This window comes from Blennius ocellaris, assembly GCF_963422515.1.
Source record: "Blennius ocellaris genome assembly, chromosome: 5".
NCBI lineage: Eukaryota > Metazoa > Chordata > Actinopteri > Blenniiformes > Blenniidae > Blennius > Blennius ocellaris.
Window position 1 is genome coordinate 22,667,497 of NC_137654.1, and position 15,950 is coordinate 22,683,446.

Below are 15,950 nucleotides of genomic sequence, written 5' to 3' on the forward strand. Positions count from 1 at the left end.
TTAGTGGAGCAAAAAAGGGGAGTCAGGAAAAACAGTTTAAAAAAAAAAAAAGCTGCAGTTGATAAGAGCCTTAAGGAGTCCGTCTGGTTTTAATCAGATCACACACACGGTTTCAGTTACGTCGCTGCATCTTCTTACACCCACTCCACCCCACACCATCCAGAGACCCCCTCGGAGTGCGGCTATCACTGGAGGCACTATCATTCCTGGTGTGGGACATCTGTCTCTTCCCGGAGGCGACTCAGTGACACACTCCCCTCACACACATACTGTACAGCAGAGGTGTTTCACTCCATCTGGCAGATACACGCACACTTTTTAGTTCTCCATCCACTGCAGGCATGAATACCATTTGTATCCCGGAGCGCTTACCCTGTTTTATCTTAATGACACCTCTGTGAACATTTTCCATCTCGAATATCTACTGCACCATTCGGGACCTGCAGCTGTGGTGATGGCAGGTGAACTCATCCGCCTCCTAATTGGACACCCTGACTCAGATGTTACCGACACTGTCCGATCAGATCCAGAAGCAAAAAAAAAAAGTGCTCATAGTTTGAGGTCAATGCAATTTCAGTCATAAGCATATAGCACCAGTTACAGAATGACCATTTCATAGGACTTTTACAGGGAAAATCCAACAAATCATTCGGTGATAGTGAAGAGGAAAACCTCCCTTACTTGAAACCTCTGCGGACTCAGAGGTGGCAGCTTTTCTGCTGCATCTGTTGGAGGTTAGGGGTTATTAAAAGAGACACTGATAGGATAGAGATAGAGCGCAGTGATGGGGGGCAGGTGGCACAGATCATACATTTCTAGTTCTGTCAGAAATCCTTCAGGAAGGTACAGAGAGACGAGAGCACAGACTACAGACTGAAGGAGAGAGACATGAAATGGCGACTTATGAATGTGTGGAGAAAAGGAAAAAAAAACATGGCATTAAAGGTATTTCAGCGATCGATCACCGATAGCAATGTAATCTAGAAAATGGTTCAGGGTGATGTGAGCCAGCAAAAATGTTAAGGCTTATCTAATATCCATGCTTTTCAATATTAAGTCTCCAGTTCCTAAACTCCACGGTAACAAATAGTTGCACGTTTGCAAAGTTCATGGCCATCTTCGCTCCAAGCAATCCAAACCTACAGCAGGTAAACTAAAAATGGTCCCATGAAAAGATGTAAAGCATCAAGTTTTGTGGAAACGTCTTTTAATTATGTGTTTATCATAATCAAATAGCCACAAGACACGGAGAATGTAGATTTAAAAATGATTGAATCATTGTCTTGTATAAAATACTCAAACTGCATGATATGACTTCTGTGTATCAAGAGGATGAAGTTAAATAGTGTAAAATAATTACTGATGATCAGGAGAATGTGTGGTTATTTTCGGAGATATATATTGAATATATATAAACTATAAGACATATACAGACACTCTTAATGTTTGCAAAAACATTTCTATTTCTGCGTGTCTCAGAGTCACCTCGCCCTTGTTATAATTTATTCTCAGATTTTAGACTTATAGTCACGAGTTTCTATTATGTATGCACACATTTGAATTTTTCATGCAAATTTCCTTAACAAGTTAACAAAGGGTGATTTAAACACTGCTACCTTTGTGTTGGCTCACAATATGCACTATGCTTTACATCCCCTCTTATTCATATGCAGAGTTGCTTCAGTCCATTGTAGTTATATTACGCTGCCAGTTATGGGAAGGACTCTGCAGATTGTATAGAGAGCAGAGATGATGTGATACATTATGTGATGGGTTTAGTGGTTATTACTCATTCTTAAAGGCTGATCTCTGACACCATCCAGCTGCCGGTTGTGAGCACAGCTGCAGCTGCTCCGGCTGGCCATGACGGCTGAGGGTGGATATATGGCTAACGCTCAGAATTGCTGCTGCTGCAGTTCATCCTGTGGCACGGTGGAAAAGTCCAGCTGTTATTATCTGAACCTGTGGCGCTCCTGTGACAGACGTGTTATCGACACACCTCATGAGATCAGGAGTGCAGCGGCTCCCATACAACCGGCAGACAACCAGCACTGCTCGCACACAACCTCTGCGTGTAGTCTGTGTCATACCTATTAAAAACAAACGTGTCACAGCCAGAGCAATAACAACCAAAGCACAGCAACGACTTCAGCCACACACTGACAGATATGTCATCCTGAGGCTGCAGTCCTAATCAGAGCCACAATCTGTCTCAGCAGCGGTTAGTGAGAGAGCTGCAAACCTGCAAACCTGCTCCACCTGCAAATTACAGCCCACATCGTAGTGCCTCTGTGTTTGTGTCCACACAAGTTTGCTGTTGGATTTGCACAGGTTGCTCTGATCAAAAAGTGATTAATCTAATTCAACTGGTGGAGCATGGCGGTGTGGTGTGAGCCTCTCTTTCTTCACAGCAAATATAATCCCTGGTTTGAGAGCAGAGGGGGGCTGTTTGCACATTCTCCATGTGCGTACATGTGTTTTCCCTGGGTCATGTTTAAGGTTCATTATTAATTGTTGAGTTCTGGAGCCTCAAAATGCATGTTCTCCTGGTGACTGTATGGGTTTTCTCGGGACTCTGGCTTCCTTTCACAATTCAAACACAAGGTTACTTGTTGCTCAATTGCCTGTGTGTGTGGAGATGATTGTGTCATTGTGTTAATGTTTTGTACTGGCAACCTGATCTTTGCCTAATTTTAGCTCGTATAATCTCCAGGTTAACTTACATCAAATCTTGAAATGGAAGCTGGATGGATAAAATGTATTGAATTTAAATTCATTATTTTGAAATATAAATAAATATATACATTTTTCAAACTGGTAGTTGCAAGTGGTGGTAGTACTCATGAAAAAAAACTCTCGTACTGCAGTAATCATTCTCTTGGGATCAGGGGAATGTAAACATTGTTTTATCGCTGAAGTCACCCTCAAATTGATTCCCATACAGACCATTCAGTCATTCTTTTGTTAAGAGCAGGCTGCTCTTATTCTCCTCACTTTAATCACCAGGTGGCAAGGCATGGGAACTTCAATTCGAACATTTATTCACCAACAAGGCGACAATACTGTGTTCACACAGCTGCTCTGCTAACTATGCGGTGTGCTCCAATTCAATTCAACTCAATTCTATTCTATTATATTTCTATATTGCCAAATACAACACAGTGGTCTCGAGACACTTCACTTAATAGAGTAGAAAAATCAAACGGAGCCCATATGAGCGAGCATCAGGGAGAGATGGGGGGGAGGGAAGAGAAAAATCCCCCTTTTTAACAGAAAGAAACATCGAACAGAAACATAGTCAGGCCTCTCCTGGTTGTGTTTGGGGAATTTTCAAAGTAAAAGCCAAAGGATAACAGCCAAGGAAACATATTCCCATAACCCAAAGTAACCTTGCTTTCCCCTTTCACTTTAAACAAACAGAAAAAGGCTTCAATGTGCTGTAATTCTGTCATTCTGAGTCTCAAGACTCAAATATCTCATAAAATTGCCCGGTCCTGCCTGTGTTAAGTGTTTATATCTTAACCTCCTGAGTAGAAACAGAAACACAAATTCTCTGACAAATATTTTTAACTCATTTGAATGTCTCCAAAAGGTTATATGGAAACACATTCCTCAGCTCATCAAGAGCCCGCATAAGCCCTTATTATCGTTCGAGTGGCCAATAGAAGAAAACAGCCCAGTGTGCGCGTGATTCTCCAGTGTCTAGTCATCATCTTCAGTGTCACACACCCACTCTCTCACTCACTCCTCGCTGTGCACTCACTGTGCAATATCAGCAGAGTTTTCTTTTCATTCATTTGGCCCTGTAGAAAAAAAGAGAAAAAAAAAAACCCTTGCATGCAGCCGGCGACAGATGGAAGCCAGCGAAACAGCCTCCTGTCCGCCCACAGTTTGCAGGTCAGGCGGCTCAAACTGAAGAGTTGGGGGGTGGGGGGGTAGGGGGGTAGGGAGGGTGGGGGGTTCTAAAGCAGTCACCTATATTTAACTTTACACACCACAGTGGTGCAGGAGCAACCTGAAAAATACACACAGCGCCGGCTTATATCACTATTATCATGAGTATCATAGTGGTGCTATACTTCATCAGGGTCTTTCTGTGTCTCAATGAGCTTCCTATAGGTCCTCGGGCTTTTTTCTGCAATCCAAAGAATGCTTGTTATGTTAATAGGGTTGGTCTAAAGTGCCCATAGTTGTGATTGCACAAGTGGATGGATGGATGGATGGATGGATGGATGGATGGATGGATGGATGGATGGATGGATGGGTGGATCATATCAATATCGCACCATGATAATAACCTGATAATACATTTTGTGATTAATACTGTCATGTGATGGATAGTTGCAAACAATAATGCAGGATAAACTGACTCGTTAATATCAGCTGTAGCAAAACGTGTCGAAACTCTGCATGTGTTGTTTCTTTTTCTCATGAAGTTGCATAAGGCTCCTTTAAAGGCTACTTTATACTTGTGTTATTTAAGGACCAAAGCTATCAGGGCAGCATTGCCTCCTCTAAATGCTTTCTGACTACCCTACCCTGTCTGTGGCTCTCAGCCTTAAGCCTATTTGTGACAAATCTTCAAAACCCGGTCACAAATATATAGTTTCCCCTTTAAGAAAGAAAAAAAAATTTAATCTAATTTTCTAAATCTGGCCACTGCAGTTTTAGAAAACATCTCCCAGGCTGCTTTATAGTCCAGTGGGTATACAACAGGAGGAAGCTATATATGGGCTAAATTCAAAACAGACTACAACTGTTTGCGTTAGTCATAATGAAGAAGCACATCATCTGGCGCTGCAGTATGGCTCATTAATGCCTTTTTGAAGATGCTGGTCAACAGTAAACATGAACAACACAAATAAATAAGATGTGTCAGGCTCTGGAAACACATGCTGTACTTGTTAATAGGATCAATTTTATGTAGGCTTTGTTCTTTTAACGTGGATTTGTGATCCCCTGACCTATTTAAGAATGATTCAACGTATACATGTCTCTTTAATACAAAAACAGCTATCTTCAGTTGTCAAAATAGCCACGAGTCACTCCCACCCAACAGTTCATTAAATGCATCTTTAACCTGTAACTACATATTGGTTCGTCTTGAAACAGTGAGCAGGAATAGTAGGAAGTCAACAAGCTGCTGAACGACTTACTTGCCAAAATTGCTTCACGTAGGCAGCGTAAAACTCTATCTAACAGAGATAGAAATAGGAGAGACAGCATGCGCACACACGCATCGGCAGTTCACAGTCTGAGCGTTTATGGAGAAGTGCTTTGTCTCATCTCAGCAGATTCAGCCCAGTTTGACCTCTCTGCTGTCTGTATTGTAACTGTGAAATGAATGTGTCTGCTCCTCTGACTAATCATTACTTCCTTTTATTAAAGCTAAACTTTGATGCCTGTAATCAGCTCGACCTCACAGTTTATGTTGAATCGGAGTGGGCCGCCGAGTCATCTTTTGAAAAAGAGGCTGTATTTAGTGCACGGGAACAGATCACAGGGAGATGCTGCGCTAGGGGGAGAAAAAACATGCCAGCTCTGGCAACGTTTCTTAACTACCTCCACGTTTGTGTCTTTCCATTCATGTCAGATGTGTGAGCTGCCTGAGCACCAGGTGGAAGTGTTACTGGGATCCGGAGAATCACCTCTGTGTCCCCAGTAAAGATGACTCAAAGCCCAGCCTGCTCGAGGTGAGTAATTCTCCTTTTAATCCATCAACTAAACACTGCCTTCAGGAGCGCAAAGCACTAATATACGTCTAGTTGGAACCTCAGACGTAATCCAGACTCTGCTGTCCACAAAGTGTTGTATAATGATCTGGGTGCCGACGAGTTAGGCAAGAGCAATCATGTGGTAATTCACAGTGAGGTTACGCGTCTCAACTCTAGTGTGTAGCAATGTTTGAGCCAGTTATAAAATCTCGGGAGACTCTGGTTTTATAGACTCATAACAAGATAATGTGCCATTTTAAAACCCCTGTGACCTGCTCTAAAGTTTCTCTTTTTGGCATTTTTGTGTGGCCGGGTGGACTCACAATCACAAATTGAGCCCATGTTTGTGTTATTTCTAAATGTCAGCTCTGCCTGATGGCAGCAATGAGATAAATGTACTGCTACGTTTTCAGCTATGGTTTTGTATATCCCTTCATTATAAGTAGACGACAGTACAAATGGATTATGTAGATGTATGTTTTCCAATCTATACTTTGTGACAGTGGGAAATACCCTAACAAGCAAACATACAAGAAAGTGTGCACTGCTTGGCACAAAGAGCATGAAATGCCAGCAAAAGTGGACGACGCATCCAAAAGTAGTGCAGCCTCACTGAAACCAATTAAATCTCCCCAGATACGAGCATCCTTTGGACATTTCCCTGACATCGTCAAGTCTTAGTCAGCCATTATATTATTTCTGTCGCCTCTGGAGCTTTATGGTGGAGCCAGATCTCATGGTCTGCGTGGCCCAGCAGACGCTGGCCCTCAGGGCAGGAGGCCTGACTCCACTCGCTCACAGCGCTGGTCAGACAGGAGAGACAGAGGATGTGACTCAATCTGTTTATCACGTCCGCACAAGTAAACTTCCTAATAGTTTGATAAGTGATCACGTGAAGCACACTGAGACTTTTCAAAGTGAGAAATCTAGCTACAGTATATAACTTTGGCATGTTTACCAGTTATTCTGAAATTAGTGGCGCAGACAGTTACTGTTGTGTTCAACCGCTGTTTATTTTAAAAGCTCCTCTTTAATTCTTAATCCTGTTAGAGCATGAAAGATTCCCCATTGTAAGTTCGACTAACTCTTTCTCGGGCACTCATTGAAATCCTTGCAAATTGGAAAATTCTACCATTTCTTTTTTTCATTTACTCTATTGGCTTTTTGAAAACAAGAAAAACAATCTTAATTTAAGGTCTCATCTGAATACCATATTTTTATTGGCTCTGTAAAAGTTTACGCACTGGATATATTTAACATACATATTTGGTTTCCTACAATATAGTGTGTTATTTGCAAAAAAAAAAAGTAAATATGAGGGGTTTTTTTGGCTGCATTGCATATTTGAAAATGAACATACTGTAAGTTGCAGTAGTGCAAAATGCTGATCCAAATAGGGAGCAAAACACAAAAGTGTTTTATTGTGAGTGTGAAGCAGGAATGTTTTCTACAATTCCTAAAATTAGCTCAATGTCATGCACTACTTTACTTAGTTCTGAGGTCAGAGGAAGCAAGGCAGAATTTAGTGGATATGGTCACTGGCTGATAAAGGGTTAATATTGGACCGTATCCTGAGACGTTTCCGTTCTTCTGTTGTCTGCATGTTGTCAGATTATCTCCGGTGTTTTGTTGCTGCTTCTTGTCGTTGTCAAGAGTTCATAAATTTGTTTCCTCTTCCAAATGACTGCTGCAGCTTCAGAAGAACTTAATAAATAAACAAGTCATTGAGCTAATGTGTGGCATTATTAGAACTATGGGAAACAATTAAAAGTAAAACAAAAGGTACTATCCCAAATTATTGATTACATTTAATTGCTAGTAAATAGTCAAATAACTTTGATCAAGTACAAGGTGCCAACACAACACTGTTAATAAATAACAATCGACTTGTCATTTTGTAGTGTCTTTGTGTTTGATTGGAACCGTGTTTGGTTTTTATCAGAAGAGCCGCAGAAATAACTGAAGTCAAAAAGATTTCCTAAAACAAATACAATGAATCCTCCTCAGACAGGCTGTCCCGGCTCCCACAATTCAGACAAACAAACATTTGAAAGCACAGGAGGCTTGTGCTTTTCAAGTAGCTTTCTGATTTCCAATTTTTCATGTTCTTTTCAAACATGACAAAAGCTTTTTGAGATGAAGGTTATGAGGACATGATGAGGTGGGTTGTTCCTGTTCTGCTGAGCCCATCATCGCGGTGTCCGGTGGGTCTGTTTTTCCAATCCCTCGCCGTCTCTCTATTTGAAGCTATTGTTGTTTCCCTCAGAGCGAGACATCACCCTCTCATTTCCTCCTCCTCCAGATAAACAGGACAGGTATTTTGGGTTGCGGATGTGTGAGATGGAGCTATTGTTTATACTTTAACTCCTATTTGTCTCTTCCTGCCCCCCAACACCCCGCCCCACCCCACCCCAGAGCTCAGCTTCCTGCCCCAGCCTGGTCGCCGCAGAGGTTTCTCCATCGCCGTCGGGAATGGCCCAAGACTTCACTTTAACCCTGAGCAACATCCAGGAGGTATGGCAGACTGCCTCCAGTCACGGAGCTGGACTTGGACTTTGTCCAAAATGCATGTTGTGAAAATGATTGGAATAAAACAGAAGCATATGGTGTGTTTGCTTCCAGCAGAGTTAAAAACAGATGGATATTTTGTGTGCTGTGATTTGGGTCAATGAGTGAGTAAAACCTGAGCCTGGGCGATCTCCGGGCTGTGAGACAGGGATGGAAATGAGGGATGAGCGAGGGTATCTTTATGCTTATGTTGCTCGCTGCTCAGCTGTCTGGGCCCACCACGTCTCCGGTATCTGACTGTGACGAGCTGAGTTGTGTCTTCGTCAGCACGCCGTACAATGTGCAGTCAGGTGGAGGCGGCGCGGGCGGCCGGGGCTTCATTTCCCTCACATTTTGAATTCGACTCGTCTATTCGCATCAGTGTCTCAAACTCCCATTGTCATTCTTAATCCACTCCGAGAGAGTGCAGCACCGATCCTGCATCCTTGATAAGGACGCAGCCGGGATCTGTTCAAAATTCCTGTGCTGTCGAGTTGCCAGGCGTGGTCAGTCACATGCCTAACCCCTGCCGTCCCCTCAAGCCATCTCCCGGTGTGTTGCTATGGTGACAGACATCGAGTCACATACAACATACATACACACACGCGCACGCACGCACGCACGCACGCACGCACACACACACACACACACACACACACACACACACACACACACACACACACACACACACACACACACACACACACACACACACACACACACACACACACACACACACACAGACAGACAGACAGACAGACAGACAGACAGACAGACAGACAGACAGACAGACAGACAGACAGACAGACAGACAGACAGACAGACAGACAGACAGACAGACAGACAGACAGACACACACACACACACACACTTCCTCAGGGCAGCACATGGTGTGATTGGCCATTCAGTCATACTGCTCTTAATTCTCAAAGTTTACACAAACTGACGCGTATGAATAATGTGTTCATCCTGCCGACGAGTCAGCAGAGCCAGGAAATGTGCTGTCAGTCAATATTGTTCCCATCGTCCGTGTTGCTCACATCCCTTTGGAATTACTGATCACGGCTTGTTCCCACACGTTCAGGAAACAGACTTCCCATTAATATCGCAAACGTCTTTAAAGTAAAAGCAGGTTTTAGGCTGAAATATTACAAATGAGCACACAGTCGGTGTAGTTGTTACAAGGCCTGGGGTCAAATTAAACATTTTAAAACAGATATTTAAAAAAACTGATACGGGCAGACATTTTTCTTTTACTGGACCGAGTGTTTATATGCAGTCATACTATCGATCAGCCAGAATCAAATCTAAACCATTCTCCTGCTGTGATAGACTGTCATGAGTTTGGATTCAACTTAAAGTGAGTTTTTCTTTGAGGGGGGTGGTATTTGCATATCGGCACAAACAGGTATGTGTTATGAGTCAGCTGTGAAATAAATGCTAGGTTATCATTTCAAAACTTTATTGGTTGATGTTTTTAGAGGAAATATTCATTTAAGCCGCGAAAAATAATTCATCCGATGCAAGAGAGGCTGAAAAACAATGATTGGAGAAGCACAACTATTTCCCAGCATACCTTTTTTCCTCAAAAAGGAATGGGTATGATTATTATTTTCTTTTAAATACAGTATTCTTAATAAAAAAAAATAATGTAAGAAGGACGAATCAAAAGTTAAAAGATGTGAAATAGTCTCTGACGTGTAATTGGCGAGTGAAGAATAGAAACTGTCCATCTACAATAAATTTAAAGCATCATTGCTTTTACCTCAGTCACATAATAGTACTCGTAAGTATGTATCTTGATGTGAAACACAAAGTTCAGCATTTAGCATTTAACTGCAGCTCTGTGCGAGATGAGGTAAGAGTCTCACGTTCAGTGCCCTAATCCACAGAGACACACATTGAAAGATGATTTAAGTTGAGAGCTTTAACTACAAAGGATCCGGTGCTATCACAAAAACAAGTGAAGTACAAGAGGAAATACTTTTGCACGTCAAAATGAGTTTTTTTCCTTAGGTTACTGCTTTCTGGCATGTGAATTAAGGGAGACACTGAGCATGTTCACAATGGGTCAGGTGAACTCTGATTGTACTGCAGTGTTATACCTGATCCATGCCGTCTCCACAGAAAGTCCCGTCTCCAATGGTTTGGTCTAAATTACTGACGGATAAACTTGGAATTTTTGCACACAAAAAAAGTCACACCAAGACATTTAGTACGTAAAGAAACTAACTGGCTATTACCTACTATTCGCCATGACATGGCTAAGAACTTAAGTGAACTTATCATTGTGGCACCTGTTAGTTGGTGGGGCAATTCAACTTTTTGTCTGCAAAGTTCACTTGTTGAAAGCGTTAAAAAAAAATAGAGATGTCTGGGAGAATATCTCCAAAACTCTTTGTTTGGAGTGTTTCTGGTGATTAGTATTCAGTATCTAGCAAACGTGATCAAAAGAGGGGAAAATAGCTAACCCCCACCACAGGGTCTGTGGGGAACCGTGGCTCTCACACTAATGGCTCCAGTAGAGTCCGGTGCCAGATACCGCAGCACACATCCAGAGGTCCAGTAGAGTCCATGACTCGGTGGGTCGGGGCTGTTATGGCAGCGAGAGAGTGATCTACACAATATCAGACAGGTGGTCGTAATGTTATGGCTGATCATGTATATTTGTTCAAACTGAACAAAAGTCCAGAGAACATTTCAGAGTACTTCAGTGTTTTGTTTTTTTTCCAGAAACCCCCCCCCCCCAAAAAAAAAAACAAGCCGGCAGTTGCCAAAAAGAAAAAAAGAAAATCAAGCCTCTCTAGTGTCAAAAAGCTCAGAGAAATCGCAGTCCTGGAGAGGCCGATCAAAGAAGACCAATTTAAGCTGGCTGAATTCACAGACAAATGACTTCTTCCACTTTAAGCACTTATTCTTTACTGCTCTTACCTATCTTATCGTCTTTATGGTCTAAACTCTCCCATATCTTGGCTCAGTAAAGCTCAGGGCAGTCGTTTTGTGAAGAATGAATTCATATTCATTATTCTGATTCCCAGATGACTTTCCGAGGTGTGGGAGTCCAGATGTTTATGAATATGAATTTTGAATGGATCACATCTCTTCCTGGCAGGGACAATTATTGTGCTTTTTTTTTTTTTTTTTAAGTTTCCTGGTACTCTTTCAGCAGCATCAATTGTTACCAGACATGTTTGAGAGAGTGCTTCTTTTCAGAAATTTAGCCCATATTTCAATCCTCAAGTCGTAATTATCTCATTTTGGGAACGGCGTAATATCCCAGTTGTGTTGCTGTAGATGTCAGGATGCTTCACATTTCCTTCTTTCTTTCTTTTTTTTTTAAAGTGTTTTTCTGTTACAGATGGAGAAGCTGGAGTGCGACTTTGGGACAGAGCAGCGATATGAAGCGACATGGCTGAACGACTCGACTGTCAAGTGCAGCGGAGTGACAGTAAGTATAGACAATGAGTTACCAGAAATAACAAGTGAATTTGTCAAGTCAGAGTAAAGATCAGTTGAGCTGCAGCAGTTTTGCAGTGCAGTGAGCTCATTATTGTCAAGTCTCAACCTGATTTGTACTTTCTTTTTTTTCTTCTCATGTGATTATTTAAAATCCTTGTTTATAAGCAGACTATAACTGATTATTATCTAAAGCAAAACTAACTGGAGTAGAAATTATACATGATTATATTGTGCACTACCTCTCCGTCCATGTAGCTGTTCACTAATCAGAGGAGTCAGATTTACCATCTCAGCCTGAGGAGGACGGGATTCTTTGGTGGACAGAGTGAGGATATATTTGTTGACAGCCCTCAGCCGATGACAGGTAAGAAATAAACCCCATGATTATGTAGACGGGCTAAAAACAAAACAAAACTGTGCTACAGTTCTACAGCTCTCCTGTATTTGCTTTGTAATTAGCTCACCACCAAAACAAGAAAAGAAAAAAAAAATCTGACACTGTTTCTCCCAGAATGCAGTTCACCTGTGCACAGATGTTTGCCGGCCAGATTGGTGGGTTTGATTAAACCTTTGGAAAAATAAAGACTCACTTACCGGGACAAACAATGTTAGCCCGCCTTTCACTTGTAATAATAGCATTTTTGTGTATTACAACACATAATTTGCCAACAACCGGTAATTTACCGTGATGTTATATTCAGCTAGCGTCTAATTACACATAATGATCAGTGAAACTTGCAGAACTACACTTTTAAGGTGTTAGCAATGCCTCCAAGAAGCGATGTCCATATCTATTGTTGTAAATACAGTTTGAGCTCCATGACAACAGTGAGATGATGAAAAGTGGCGTGCGTTGTTGAACTTGACATGTTGTCGACAGCGCAGCTTCAAGTCCAGCCCTGGCCTATCCCAGATGTGCTGTTCACAGTCCATGTGTATGCCATGTGAACAACAGCCCTGGACAGCTGCCAGGCACAGTTTAAAGGACAAGATGCTTTTTCTCTCTCTCTTCTTTTTTTTTTTTTAAACTCATAACATGCAGAGTCATCAAGTTGCAGAAGTGACAAGCACTTTATCACACACTGGCAGACACGAGCACACATGAGCAGAGACTCGCCCAGATTCACATGCAGTGATGCAAATGGGACTTCTCAACGGAAGGCACATTGGAGGATGAAAATAATCAACTGTTTTCTCTGGCTTTGTTCTCCTTCACTCCTCAAGCTCTTCTTTTTTTTTTTTGCCCTGGTTTATTTTTATAGTCATGAATATAGCATCTTCCAAATGCCTATATATAGATTTACAGTATTCAGTCCACATGGTTCTCATAAGCGATGAAATAAAATACCTTCAGGAGTGTACCTTGGGTCTGCTAGGCATAGCAAACACACTTTAGTAGTGTTTTCTTACTCTACAGCATTTTATTCTCAACCTGTAGCAACGTAGGCAGCGGACCTGACCTTACTGCAGTGTGACACGGAGGAAAGTCAGTTTTTCCACAAAAGTAAATCAATTTGAAATAAAAGAAAAATAGTGCATCTTTCTGGAATTCTGACTAAAAATGTTTTTCCTTATATTTAATAAAAAAAAATCATCATCATATTAGAAATAAGCTGGGTTTTTTGTTGTTTTTTAATAATATGTGTTTAGCCTGGTCACAGTGATCATACTCAACATTATCTCAGATGGCGCACACTGTTAAAACTTTGCACAGCCCATGCCTCACTGTCTCCCGCCTCCCTCGTCTCCCCCTAGTGGAGGTGTACAACTGCGGAGTGGGCAGTTCGGACTGCTCGCAGTGTTGGGGCCGGGAGGACCAGGGACACCTCTGTGGCTGGTGCGAAAACAGCTGCAGGCCCAGAGATGACTGTCAGCCGGGGAAGGATCATTGTCCTGCTCCTGACATCCACAAGGTAAGACTCAACATGCATGACTGTGGACTACAGACCCTCTCATTCATCCTCCAGCGCCCTCCATTCACTCCTTACCGCAGCCCACGGGCGTAGTGTTCCAGTGTGTTCCTCGAATGCCGAATCATGGGGTCACTCACATGGTCTGGTACCACCACGGCCGGTCTGTCCAGTGTCAGTTGCTCGGGGATTGTTTAAATAGAGTCTTATTAATGCACTTCACTCAGCAATAACACCAACACTCACTTAACCACAGCCCTCGGGGGGGGGATACAGCTCAGTTGATCTGCAATCACTCAGGAGGGCATGGGAACACCTTCTGCCCCGTGAAACTGCAGTACGTGTGTAAACTCTGCGGGCTGGGGTATGAAAGCTATACATGGACCCGCCCCTTTTTGTGGAAAAGACCACTAAAAGAAAACAAATAGGAACCATAAGGGTTTGTAGATTTGAGACCACAACAAGAGTGAAGCCACAGTGGTAAAAGGAGTTCCAGAGTGTTTATCTGACAGAGGATCTGGCTGCGGTCACGTCGTGGTGATTACCGGCGAAGCCTCGCTGTAAACGGTTTTTGAGCTCATTTGCATGATCATATTCATTTGTTTGGTCCGACCGTAATGGGAGCACTTTTAGAGTCATCCTCCGAAGCTTTTTTTTTTTTTTTTTTTGTCTTCTCCCCACCGCTACCAACCGTTATATCAGCACAGCCACGGTAGGCGGTCATGGGAAGCATGGCTCACATGAGACTCAGTCGGCCTGAACTTCCTGTAGATAAAACCTGGTCGGCCCAGGAGAATAAGCGAGCAGAACAAAGCAGGCGGACGTGCACACACTCCCTCTCACACACACACACACACACACACACACACACACATAAGCCCGCAATCTGTCACCCAAATAGGCCATATTGAAGCATTCACGATTATCCTTCATTCTTTGGAGCTGTCAGCATACTGTGACTAACAGGATGCTCTGCGAGAGTCTAACTTATGTGGACTTCTTACGTGACTGAAGTTAGCTGGGCTGAGTTGCCGTGTGCGTGGGTACACACCATTGTTGCCACACTCTTTCTCACACTTACACACACACACACACACACACACACACACACACACACACACACACACACACACACACACACACACACACACACACACACTCCTACTCGGCTCCTTGAGAAGAATGTGTTGCCGAGCGGATACTGGGGTTGTGGTTCGGTGGGGTGTGTGATGCAATGCTTTGGCAGCCGTGTTTCCCAGAGAATCCACGGGGGTTAGAGCCCGTGTACTCCAGATTACGGAAGAAAAGATCCACTCTCCCTCAACGTTCACACACATACTCGCACGGCAGCAGCTCTTTTGTTACACGGGCTCAGTAAGATAATGGAACATGCTTTTTCTGTGCCTTGCTTTGTCGCGTGCAATCTCTATTGCAAGGTCCTAGCACCAAAATATCAATAATATGGAGGAGGATTTCATTATTCCCTGAACTTTGTCACTTACCACCTAATTGTGAAAAATGCTCTCTATTCAGTGCATTGACGAAAGACAATAGAGACATTTATTATCTTCACGCTGTTTTTATTCTAATGTTATGTGTGGGCTTGTTTTTTGTTTTTTTTTTGTCTTTGTAAGCATTGATTAGAGGTGCGCTGGCATCCAAAACAGGAACTGCCATACATAGTTTACCCTCAACATGAAAGGCAGGAGAACAGAGAAATGGTTTCCGAGAGAGGATGGAGAACTAGTTGGACAGAGAAAGGGTGGAGAAAGACACTGTATGGTGAGGCGCTTTTTCCTGTTTTTGTTCTCACGTCCTCCCTGATTATTGTGATGCAGGGGAACTGGAGTGAGGGGAGGCAGATGAAAGCTCTGACTTTACAACAATCTTCAGAATAGACAAAAGAAAAGCATATGGATTTTATTGGTTTTGGTAGTTTGTCTGGTGCTGGTTAAGTGTATCTGCACGTAGGCACATTTGGAGTGTTTCTGATTTGAATACAAGAATGTGGAATAATTTAGGCCTGAAATGCGTTTAATGGCTGCGGCGTTCCTGATGGAGGTTTCTGCAGAGACACATTCACACTCTGTGATCTCCCTGGAGGCCTGGCAGAGTTTGTGCTGTAAATCAAGACTCACAGACTTGTAAGAGGTGTAAATGAACAGCCTGCAAGCTGATGTTGATGTCAATACTCAATGGCACCTCAGAGACGCACGGCATGGCATGAGATGCATAGTGATAATAAATGACTGCTTGATGCTGGAATATTTTCTGTGTTTGTGCACGGTTATGTGCTTTTATGTGCCGTTTGTGTATTACA

General features: G+C 42.7%; 1 protein-coding gene across 2 annotated transcripts in view; it reads left to right on the forward strand.

The window, feature by feature from the left end:
• Positions 1 to 15,950, forward strand: part of plxnd1 (plexin D1) — an 84,797-nt gene that overhangs the window by 27,090 nt on the left and 41,757 nt on the right. For both annotated transcript variants that reach the window (XM_080497441.1, XM_080497442.1), the window contains exons 8-12: positions 5,594 to 5,693; positions 8,130 to 8,228; positions 11,620 to 11,709; positions 11,976 to 12,084; positions 13,476 to 13,633. In XM_080497441.1, coding sequence (XP_080353567.1) covers positions 5,594 to 5,693; positions 8,130 to 8,228; positions 11,620 to 11,709; positions 11,976 to 12,084; positions 13,476 to 13,633 — 556 coding nt within the window. The remainder of the gene's footprint in view (positions 1 to 5,593; positions 5,694 to 8,129; positions 8,229 to 11,619; positions 11,710 to 11,975; positions 12,085 to 13,475; positions 13,634 to 15,950) is intronic.